The sequence below is a fragment of the Portunus trituberculatus genome, chromosome 12, assembly GCF_017591435.1.
Source record: "Portunus trituberculatus isolate SZX2019 chromosome 12, ASM1759143v1, whole genome shotgun sequence".
NCBI classification, from domain to species: Eukaryota; Metazoa; Arthropoda; class Malacostraca; order Decapoda; family Portunidae; genus Portunus; species Portunus trituberculatus.
The window spans coordinates 4333039-4345538 of record NC_059266.1 but is presented as its reverse complement, the minus strand read 5'-3'; the positions used below and the strand labels follow the sequence as shown (position 1 = coordinate 4345538).

Below are 12500 nucleotides of genomic sequence, written 5' to 3'. Positions count from 1 at the left end.
GGATGGATGAGTGGAAAAAAGTGGAGCAGAGTGAGAGATTGAGTGGAAAATGAGGAAACTCGAAGCCTTCATCTGTCCCTGTTCTCGTCCATCACATCTAATTTCCCGTTCTTATTTTTCTCATCCCTCACTGTAACTTTCCTTCCATTGATCGACTGGATGAGTGAAACAAGTGCACGGTGTGACTTTCAGGGGAAAAAAAAAGAAACTACATATAAAATTGTAGCCATCACTTGTTCTTTGTCATATTATCTAGAGTATTGCCTCACAACATCTCCCGCATCAGTCGCTATCAACTGCACATCACCTCTGCCCGTAAGTTTCCTTAGGTTAAGTGAGCGATGTATCCTCTGAGGGACTTTACTTGATGCGTGACGGTAGGCGAAAAAAATAGTGTAATACGATAAGACATATAAGATAAACAGATATAAGATACACAAATAAAGTCCCTCAGAGGATACATCGCTCACTTAACCTACCCATCCCCGCTCTCTCATCATTCCCCACACACCATCCTATACTTAACACCTGTCTTACCTATTCTCACTTCCTCAGGTAACACAAACTAGCCTTACTTACCTATGCATTGTAATTCCCCGTTCTCTGCCTCTATATCACACATCTGCCTTACCTGTGCCCAGCCCCTATAGTCATCAAGCTCCCACACAGTTGCCTAATACAAACCGTTTACTTTGACTTCCTCTGACTGATTAATTTCCAGCTCAACACTTCCTCCTTACCTTACCTGGTTTTTCATAATTACACAGACATCCTAGGCTAAGCACCACTTCAAAGCTCCCACGTAAAGTATTCCACACCTTTTCTACATTTATATGTACTACTCAGCATCATTTTTATCGTATACTGCTTTCCCCATAATTATATAGGTTCCCTCAGGTTAAGCATCACCTCACAGCTCCCGCCTCAAATAACCCCAGGACATTTCCTTCGTCTGTCTTTATTCCCTCTGTAAATCCGAGGCAGCCTAATCTTGCTCTAACTGATTACTTCGAAACTCAACATCGTCTCACTCTCTCTTCCCTCTCTTCCCCCTCTCTCGCCTTCTAGACACGCATGTCATCCTTCTCTCTCTCTTCACACTCTTCGTCCTTAATTTCTCCACGCTTCCTTCAACTCCACTTCTCTTTACCCTACTCTTTCATGATTACTCTTGCACAGTTTCTCCTTCCTCTCAGATCCCGTCGCAAGATATCGGACAAACCTGCAGCCTTCTCTTTTCCTCTCCCAAATACAAACTCACAGTCCTTTCCCTTAAATATCTATCCTTACACCTTTTTTTTCAATCATATAGACCAATTTCACCTTGGATAGCTTACAAAGGACACTGCAGGATCATCTATCTTTCTCTTCACTCATTTATGCAACACTGCAACCATATTCCTCGTACCAATCTATATTTTTCTTCCCCAGCTACCTTAGACTAACCTCACATCATACCTCTAAGGATAATTGTAAAAGAAATATCTCCTTTGCTTCTTCTATCATAAGTCCTGGGTTTTTTGTGTGTGTGTGTGTTTTGTGTGTTTTGAGGTAGGCTTTACCTTTATTTTTCTATATTTTGTTAAGCAGTTTATAAAAAATCCTCAAATTCTAGAATACTACTCTATAACTTTCTAATCTTGTAGCTATGTTCGTTCCTTCAGATGGTCTCGACTCACGATATAGGACACAACACAGATCAATATTCCCATCCTTCAAATGCAACTTCAACCTTATATCTATAGCATCCAGACCTCCATGTTATCTCTTAGCCTACCCTGTTAGTGCAGAGAACACACCAAAGACCTCCAGAAATTGATGTCATCCTTAAGTCTATCTTGTTAGCGGAGAGAACACAAAACCACTTCCAGACCTTCAAGCTTTCAAGTTATCTCAAAGTCTATCTTGTTAGCGGAAAGAACACACCAAACACCAATAAACGGTTTTCCCTCACATTCAAACTCAATCAAGGTAACTATTGCACTTGCATCCAACACCTCGCTTCCTCCTGTACTGCAAGCCTAGAGGAGATATCTAATACAAGGAAACATTTCTCCAGGTTACGTAAGACACCTACACTTTATAGTACCTCTCCTCCCCTGTAAGGTCACAAGATACACATTACATAACCTTTCTTCTTCATAAGCAACAAAAGTTTTACATTACATCTACTCCTCCCGTAAAAGTTAAAAAAGGGGCACAAAATTCATCTACATTTCACAGTACCTCTTCCTTTTTCCCTCTAAGGTAGCAATATACACATTACGTAACCTCTTTCTTCTTCACATGCATCAAAGGGTTTTTATATAACATCTTTCTCCTATCCTAGAAGTGGATAGGAGACAAAATAAATCCTCCATAGCTAAATCATTCTCAGTATAACCATTTGTACTTTTGTTGTTCTCTAGTCACAAGGAAACTAACATAACTTTTTTTTTTTTACAATTTCCAGTGTGACACCTTTCCTTACTCCTCATTCTAACGCTCACTCTTACAGCTCCCATGCTAACACTCCTTATCACTCTCACCAATTTAACAGTCACCCTTACAATTTCCAGTGTGACACCTTTCCTTGCTCCTCATTCTAACACTCCTTATCACCCTCACCAATTTAACAGTCACCCTTACAGTTTCCAGGCACCAGTCTTCCAGTTTCCAGTGACCCAAAAGACATTCTTCCCAGTAACACTACAAAATAACAGTTCTCAATAACACATACATCTTTATCCTTCCCAGTAACGTCCACATATAAACCTTACAGTCTTTATAACTCCCAGTCTAATGCTCCTCTCCTCCTTACTCTTTCCAGTCTAATGCTCCTTCTCCCTTACTATTCCCAGTCTAATGCTCCCATCCTTATTATTCCCAGTCTAATGCTCCTCTATCCCTTATTATTCCTAGGTCTCTCTTACTATTCCCAGTCTAATGCTCCCCTTTCCTTACTATTCCCAGTCTAATGCTCCCCTCTCCTTACTATTCCCAATCTAATGCTCCCCTCCTCCTTACTACTCTTAGTCTAATGCTTCCCTCTCTCTTACTCTTCCCAATCTAATGTTCCCCTCTCTCTTGCTATTCCCAGCCTAATGCTCCCCTCTCTCTTACTATTCCCAATCTAATGCTCCCCTCTCTCTTACTATTCCCAATCTAATGCTCTCCTCTCTTACTATTCCCAATCTAATGCTCCCCTCTCTTACTATTCCCAGTCTAATGCTCCCTCTCCCTTACTATTCCCAGTCTAATGCTCTCCTCTCCCTTACTATTCCCAGTCTAATGCTCCCCTCTCTTACTATTCCCAATCTAATGCTCCCCTCTCTTACTATTCCCAATCTAATGCTCCCCTCTCTCTTACTATTCCCAATCTAATGCTCCCCTCTCTTACTATTCCCAGTCTAATGCTCCCCTCTCCCTTACTATTCCCAGTCTAATGCTCCCCTCTCTCTTACTATTCCCAATCTAATGCTCCCCTCTCTCTTACTATTCCCAATCTAATGTTCCCCTCTCTCTTGCTATTCCCAGCCTAATGCTCCCCTCTCTCTTACTATTCCCAATCTAATGCTCCCCTCTCTCTTTCTATTCCCAATCTAATGCTCCCCTCTCTTACTATCCCAACCTAATGCTCCCCTCTCCCTTACTATTCCCAGTCTAATGCTGCCCCCTTCTCTTACTATTCCCAATCTAATGCTCCCCTCTCTTACTATTCCCAATCTAATGCTCCCCTCCTTACTCTTCCCAGTCTAATGCTCCCCCCTTCTCTTACTATTCCTAGTCTAATGCTCTCCTCTCTCTTACTATTCCCAGTCTAATGCTCCCCTCTCTCTTACTATTCCCAATCTAATGCTCCCCTCCTTTCTCTTCCCACCTACAGTTCCCCCGCAGCGAGTGGCCATCCTGAGCGAGGCGAGCCTGGAGGTGAGCGGCGTGATCGGCCCGTACCCTGTGAAAGAGAGCCTAAAACTCACCTGTCAAGCCTCCGGAGGTAAGAGGAAAGGGAGAGGGATGGAGATTGAAGTGGAAGGTAATGGAGGAACGGGGAAGGAGAGGAAAGGAAAGGAAAGGAAAGGAAAGGTACATGCAAACACACACACACACACACACACACACACACACACACACACACACACACACACACACTGTAAAACAAAAGGGCCAAATATGAAAATGTGATTGGACAGGAGATGAAAGAGAGAGAGAGAGAGAGAGAGAGAGAGAGAGAGAGAGAGAGAGAGAGAGAGAGAGAGAGAGAGAGAGAGAGAGAGAGAGAGAGAGAGAGAGAGAGAGAGAGAGAGAGAGAGAGAGAGAGAGAGAATGCATAAATGATAAATAAGCGAAGAGAAACAGATGGGAAGTTAAATCAAACAAAACTGCAGCTACAAATAATAAACACAAATAGACAAACACAATTGAATAAATGAAAAATGCAAAAGAAAGAAATACAAATAAACAGAAATAAACAAAAATGTAGCTTGACGAGTGCATACATTAATAGTGTATAAAGTCATTAATACATGATAACGAGGGCAATAAATACACAAGGGAAACATAAAAACACAACACGTACATGAATAAAGCAGTGAAATGATAAAGAAAGGATGAAGAGTAATAGATACAGAATAGAGAAGTGAATTTATATATAATGGATGAATAAATGAATAAATGAATGAATGAATACAGCAACACCGAACGCAAACAAGCTAATGAATGTACAAGGACGCATCAAACATAGGAGCCAACCACCACCACCACAGAAATTCAATCTAACAAAAGCTAACCTAAATCTATTCCAAAGCTAACTTAATCTAATCCAAACTCATCCCTTGCGTGAACTTAACCCAAGATAACTTAAACCTAACATAACCAAGCCGTCTCAACTCTCAACTTAAGGCTAACCCAACCAAACTTTAACCTAATATAACCCCGAGCCAACCTAACCAACCAACCTAGCTAAAACACACCCATTACTTAACCTAACCTAACCCAAACAAACCTAACCGAACCTCAACGTAGTAAACCTAATCTAACCCAAATGTAACCTAATGCAAGCAAACCTAACGTGCTTTGGGATCCGAGGGGTCTCCAAGCGCACGGGTTCGAATCCTGTCCACGGTCCGAGTGTAGGTTGGGCTTCCTCACTCGGGGCAACGGTGTCCTAGCGGGTGGGTTTTGAGATAGGCGGTACCCCTTTAGCCCATAAATTAACGTGAAAAGTCCACATGGTATAAATAAAAAAAATCAAAAAACTTCCTAGCATGAACCTAACCTAACCCAAATGTAACCTAACCCAAGCAAACCTAACGTGTTCAAACCTAACCAAAGCCATTCCCAAACGTATACCTAACCTAACCCCAAATAACCCCTTCATTACCATGACGCGTTTCTATAGTCATTCTGTTTACTATTTGGTGGTTTTATACAACTTCAGAAACTCATGTTGGCGATTAAAATAGAGAAGACTATGGCCATTGATTTTCTGACCTCCATAGACCCTTCCTAATGTCAATAAAATGGTCTAATAGTACACAAATCTCACGGTAAAAATATGTGTCAGTATTGAAGGGGTTAAAGTAACCGAAACAAACCTAACATGACCTCACCTCATTCCTACAATCTTTCCCACAACAGGTCGTCCGCCACCAGAGGTCACGTGGTGGCATGAAGGCTCTCTCATTGATGGCCTGAGCGAGAACACGACCAACCAGGTGACCCGCAACACTCTCACCTTGCCTAACCTGAGCCGCCAGCACCTGTACCGCGTGATTACCTGCAGCGCTGCCAACTCTAACATGACGCGGCCACTCAACACCTCCGTCACTCTGGACATGAGCTGTGAGTGGTGTCTGTGTGGGTGATGTGTGGGTGGATGAGGAGATAGACAGGGAAACATCAAATACTTAATGGATAAATAAGGGAAGTTGTGTGGATGGAGAGATGAAATAGGGTAGGATTAAAAGAATGATAAGAGTGGGTAGAGGGGAACAGACAAGTGGATAGGAATGGAATGATAAAAATATGTGATAGACAAGTAGATGAATAGAGTGAAGTATAAAGAATGGAAATTATGTGTATGGATAAGCTGGATAGAGGAGAACATTAAATAGATAAGAAATGATGAAGTGAAATAGAGAAGTAGATGAAAATGTAAAGAAGTAAACAAGAACAAGTCGTTGATGAGTGGACAAGTGAGGTGAAGGAACCAAAAAAAAGGTGAATATGTGGATATATCAATGTATCGTATGTGATAGGTATGGATTGGGTGAATGGAACGAATATGACAAGTGCTGGAGTTAATGAAATGGATGACAGTGGATAGAGTGGAGCAGGAAAGGAGATGGATATGTGGAAACGTAAAAGCATCAATAACAACATGTAGGAGAGAAGTGGATAAAAGAGTGAAATAAATAGCTTAGAGAAATAAATATAAAAATGGATACGATGAAGGTTAAACATATGGTATGGAATATTCTAAAAGTGAAAGAGGAGGAAAGTTGTGAGTGGGTGTGAGAGTGGAGTGAAGTGCCTGCGCCTGGTGGATCATGTGGAGTGGAATGGAGTGGAGGGACAGGTGAGTTTGGAGCGTTGAAGGAGTATGAGACAATGATACAAACAGGAGGGAAATTTCAGTCAGAAGGGAGGAAGTAACAATAATGTGAGTGATATTTTGGAAAGGAAGAGAGGAGAGTGGAAATTATAAATACTAACTGTTATATCCGGATTGCAGCGACGGGAGGGAGTGAAGAGTGAGGGGCGTGACGGGAACCTGCTCTCATTCCCTCCCTCCCTCTCTCCCTCAAACACGCAAACCATAGTATTGTGTTGATAACTTTTGACAGAATCGCATTTTTAAAACTTGAAATAGGTCATGACACTTCTTGCGCCCCGAAGAGGATTAGAGAAAGTGCAGTCATGTTTTGAATGTGCTACAGGGAGAGTGACAGGCAGACGAGAATTTGATTTATATTGGTATCTCCTGTATGTGGGACAAGATTAAGGCCCTGTATACTGAAACTTTTAGGTACTATTTTTAAAGCCCACAGAGAGAATAAGCCTGGTCTTCAAAAGTGTTCATTCTGTTAATAATGTAATCTCATTAATCAGCCGCTAGAATTGCATATAGAGAAAAAGAAACACCTTTCAAAACTCACTTAACTTCATCTTGAGCTTTCTGAAACTATTTGTGGTACGGAGAGAGGTGTTTCAGAATACGGTACCAAGACTTAAGCAAGGGAAAGAAGCGTAAGAGGCAGTGCAAGCATAGAAAGAAAGTAAGCAACCAGAAATTTCTCTCACCACAATTATTTTCAAAGGCCACAACATTGGTTAACCGTGTTCTCAAGAGTGTGTGTCCTGCGAATAATGAAGGAAATTTGTTAATATATCACTAGAACCATAAAAACACCTTTAACTCCTTCAGTACAATGACGCATTTCCATATCCATTCTGGTTACTATTTGGTGATTTTGTACAGCTTCAGAAACTTATGTGGGATTAAAATAGTGAAGACTCCAGCCATTAATCTTCTGGCCTCCATAGACCCTTCCTTATGTCAATAAAAATCGCATTATCGTACACAAATCTCAAGGTAAAAATGTGTCTCAGTATTGAAGGGGTTAAAAACACGTCACTTTAACGAGAAACTTTTAAAATAACGAAGGTGAGGAGTAGAAGTGTTACCCAGAGTTCTGCAGTGGGAACAAGCCGCACAGGACGTCATCACTTGATCCGATCTAGGTGGAGGTGCGCGTGGGCGAGTGTGTGAAGTGGAACTGATGGATATATGGATCCGTGGGTAGATAAATGGATGGATGAAGACAGGTGGGTAAGAGGTATAGATTAGTGTAACTGTACTTGTATTCTGCCCGACAAAGATAGGAGTAGTAGGAGGAGGAGAAAGTGGAGGAGGAGGAGGAGGAGGAGGAGGAGGAGGAGGAGGAGGAGGAGGAGGAGGAGAAGGACGAGGAGGAGGAGGAGGAGGAGGAGGAGAAGGAGAGGGAGGAGGAGAAAGACGAGGAGGAGGAGGAGGAGGAGGAGGAGGAGGAGAGACAAATTTGGAAAACAGATAAGAATGAGAGAGAAGACGAGACGATCAATATATACCTTGAATTGCGTGATACTTTCTCGTGTGTGTGTGTGTGTGTGTGTGTGTGTGTGTGTGTGTGTGTGTGTGTGTGTGTGTGTGTGTGTGTGTGTGCGCGTGCGTGTGTGCGTGTGTGTGCAGCCCTGTAGCAGAGGCAGTGCAGCGAAGCAGTAACATAAGTGTCAAAAGAGTAAGGGAATAGAGCCACGTTCCTTTATACTCTTACCTCCAAATGACGTCTAGTACAAGTAGCAATGTCCTTAAGTCCCTACAGGTGAGAGGGTTCCTGCCCCACACACACACATGGGTGGACCTCGGGCTCTTTAGGCCCTGAAGACTAAAAAGACGAGGCTTATGAAGTGACTCTCTTACAGAAGGTGGAAGGGGGTGGGGGCAAAGAGTAAAGTCATTGAGGTGTACTGATGATTCCCCTCTGAAAAGATACAAGACTTCGGAAGGTCGTAATGTAGTCAAGTGGTCGAGAGTAAGAGTGTTCAAGTCACACGAAGAAAATAACGTTCCCAGTGAAGTTAGAATGGGAGTGATGGGATTAAGGGGAGAAAAAGGAGAGATGGTAGAAAGCGGTTAAGTTACAAATAGAAGAGAGGCGTTTACTGTTTAGTGTAGTTAGAATGAGTGTTGAAAAGAAAGAACAAAGACGGGAGGAAAAAAACAAAGGAGAGCTGAAGTATCAAGTAAGAAATAAAAGTTTTCACACACCAATTAGGAAAAGAATACTAAAAATAAAGGAGGAAGGATAGGAGAGGACAGGATAGCAAAGGAGTGGAATGAAATGGAAATGAAAGAAAACAGAAACGGAAAGGAAAGGAAGGAAGTAAAGTGTTCACATTTTGAAGAATAAACGGGAAAAAAAAGGAAGAGATTTAGTCATGAAGAGCAAAAATGTTTGTGCCCGTCACTATGAAAATAAATGAAGAAAATAAATCATAGAAAGGGAAAAAGAAAGGAAGGAAGGAAGGAAGGAAGGAAGGAAGGACGGACGGACGGACGGACGGAAGAAAGAAAAAAAGAAAGAAAGGAAGAAAGAAAGAAAGAAAGAAAGAAAGAAAGAAAGAAAGGAAGGAAGGAAGGAAGGAAGGAAGGAAGGATGGACTGACGAACGGACGAACGAACGGACGGACGGACGAATGGACGGAAGAAAGAAAGAAAGAAAGAAAGAAAGAAAGAAAGGAAGGAAGGAAGGAAGGTCGGACGGACGGAAGGAAGGAGAAAAGCGTTCACGTCCTTTAAAAGGCGGACTCACATCATCAGAATAAAGAAAGAGACAGGAGGGAAAAATGAAAGAGAGAAGGGAAGAAAGAAAGAGAGCAAACCTTGTTATTTTTTTGGTGAGAAAATGCCTCCATTGTTAAAATTAGGAACAAACAATGGAAGGAATTAAGAAGTGAATGAAAGAAAGAAAATAAAAAAAAATAAAGGGAAGGAAGGAAAGGAGTAAGAAAGGATGAATGGAGAAATATGAATGCACGAGACAAACGAACACATAAACAAAAGCAAGAAGGAAGCTCAGAAAGAAGGAAGCAAAACAGATATAGAAAACGAGGAAGCAAGTGTTGAAGTCATAGGAAAGAATAAGACCACACTCATGACTCAACTACATTTACGAGTATATAAAGCAATACAATTAACACTGTCAGAAATACAACACCACTCCTTTACAAGAACTGCCCTGCGTTGCCCTTGAACTTCTATGTAAACTTCCACTGTATTAATTAATGAATACGTGGTGTCAGACAGTTTATGGCGGACACATCTGCAGAGAGCAATAAAGTCCAATTTACTAGAGGAAAACAAACATGAGGACGGCAAGAATAAATACGGAGGAGGATGTGGTAATAATCTAAAAACGAAAAACATATAAACATCAAATAATTCCCTTCCTATAAGAGGCGAAACTTTAATATTACACGCAGCGAAATTTGCAGAATCAAAGGACACGGGAATTGTTATCAAGGAATTGTGATGTACAGTGACACAAACACAACTCTGAAACGGCGAGGATAATTACACCTGTACAAACGCAATATTTACACGGAAACCAAAATAATAGTAGAGATGATGGAAGGAGTGGTAGTGGTGGTAGTAGTAGTAGCAGTAGTAGCAGTAGTAGTAGTAGTAGTAGTAGTAGTAGTAGTAGTAGTAGAAGAAGAAGAAGAAGAAGAAGAAGAAGAAGAAGAAGAAGAAGAAGAAGAAGAAGAAGAAGAAGAAGAAGAAGAAGAAGAAGAAGAAGAAGAGGAACAAAAAGAAGAAAGAAGAGGAGGAAGAAGAAGAAGAAGAAGAAGAAGAAGAAAGAAGAAAAAAAAAAAGAAAGAAAAGTAGATAAATGAAAAAAGAAAAAAACAACAGTGAAAACTAGTCATAGCATCATCATCATCATCATCAACAATAACGAAAAACAAAAAGAAATCAAAATAACAAGAACAACAAAGTAGTAGTAGTAGTAGTAGTAGTAGTAGTAGTAGTAGTAGTAGTAGTAGTAGTAGTAGTAGTAAAAGTAGTAGCAGCAGCAGCAGCAGGAAAGGCACACACCCCTTCACAAATTCCCCGGAGTAAGGTTCCCTCCGTCACAGCAGTCGATTGAAAAATACCAATAATGTAAAAAATTCGCTTCGGGGTGAACAAAGGGTGAAGGTTAAAGGCAGAGGCAAAGAGACGCACCGGGGAAAAATAAAAAGGCAGGGAGGAGGGAAAAAAAAAAAAAAACAATGCCTAAAGGGAGTGCATAGAGGAGGGAAGTTACCGAGAAAATAAACCTACCTGGAGAGAGAGAGAGAGAGAGAGAGAGAGAGAGAGAGAGCGCAGCACAGCACATATACACAATAAAACAAACTGGTACACTACGACATATCAATAATTTTCAGCTCGACACACGCGGCACCAACTTAAAAGAAAAAAAAAAAAGGGGGGGATAAAAAAAGAATTAAAAAAGATATATAGAGACACGACCCATGTCAACAAACATCCAATACGTCACCAATGAAAATAGTAAAAAAAAAGAAATAAATAACAAATAAACAATAATAAAAAAATAAAAAAATCCAGGGCAGTGAGTGAACATTTGGAAAGCATGAAGTAACGTTTTCAATTTCGACCTTCCATAATAGGTTCGTATCCCCTTACAATACCCAAACTGCAGCCTCGTTTTTTGTTTGGGGTTGGGGGAGCGGCTAGTATTCCCCGCCCGTTTTCTCTCGGTAGCGTAATCGAACGAGGATAACTAATGGTGAGGAGCGACGAACAGACAAACATACCCACTCCCTTGCTAACTCCAATGGCGGCTCTCGAAGGTCCCTGGTCATTAATATCTTGGTCAAGCGAAGGGAACACTGAGTTACTTCTTTCAATTTGACTCTCAATGCACATATACCTAACGATTTCTGCTCTCTCTCTCTCTCTCTCTCTCTCTCTCTCTCTCTCTCTCTCTCTCTCTCTCTCTCTCTCTGATGTCACTTTCCTTCTCTTTTTCCTCTTTCTCCCCTTCATTCCTTTACGTAAATCATTTTTTGTCCTTTACACATTTCCTATTCTTATTAACTCTCTCTCTCTCTCTCTCTCTCTCTCTCTCTCTCTCTCTCTCTCTCTCTCTCTCTCTCTCTCTCTCTCTCTCTCTCTCTCTCATTTATTTATTTCCTTTCTCTCTGGGTCTCTATTTTCCTCTTCAACATTTCATACTTTATCAATTATTCCTCTTCTTATTCTCCTCCTTTCTCTCTTCTCCTTTACGTCTCTCACTATCTCTTTACTCTCTTATCACACTCTATTCTTCGCTTCCCCACTTTATCATCCTATCATTCCTCCGTCCGTCCCTCCCTCCCTCCCTTCTCCATCCTTCCTTTTCACTCTTCCTTCCTATCTTTGTCACGTCCCTTCAACCTTACAAACTCTCTTATTTCCATATTCTCTCTCTCTCTCTCTCTCTCTCTCTCTCTCTCTCTCTCTCTCTCTCTCTCTCTCTCTCTCTCTCCGTCATTAACATCACTATCTCTCCTTCTCTCCTCCTCTCCCTTCCCCTCCCTCATTAAACACTCCTACCTCTCCTCTTCTCTCCCCCACACTTTCTCTCTCTCTCTCATTAACCTGTCCTGTCTGGTTGTCTGTCTGTCTGGCTGCCTGTCTGTGTCTGTCGCTCTGTCTGTTTCTTTCTCGGTGTATATATTAATTTAATTGTCTCACGGTTAATCTCTCTCTCTCTCTCTCTCTCTCTCTCTCTCTCTCTCTCTCTCTCTCTCTCTCTCTCTCTCTCTCTCTCTCTCTCTCTCTCTCTCTATCTCTCTCTCTCTTCTCCTATTTCCCTCTCCCATTCCTCTATATTTTTACCCTATTTGTTTTGACATTCCTGCTGCTCTTATTAACTCTCTCTCTCTCTCTCTGTACAGTTCCCCCTCTGGACGTGAGCATCTCAGGTAGT

At 41.4% G+C, this 12500-nt stretch overlaps 1 protein-coding gene across 1 annotated transcript in view; it reads left to right on the top strand.

Annotated features, from left to right (window-relative positions):
- Positions 1-12500, top strand: part of LOC123502612 (synaptogenesis protein syg-2-like) — a 307361-nt gene that overhangs the window by 273796 nt on the left and 21065 nt on the right. Inside the window, exons 5-7 of the mRNA XM_045251777.1 lie at positions 3866-3976; positions 5620-5823; positions 12469-12500. The exon at positions 12469-12500 is cut by the window's right edge and continues 120 nt beyond it. Of these exons, the coding sequence (XP_045107712.1) occupies positions 3866-3976; positions 5620-5823; positions 12469-12500 (347 nt within the window). The remainder of the gene's footprint in view (positions 1-3865; positions 3977-5619; positions 5824-12468) is intronic.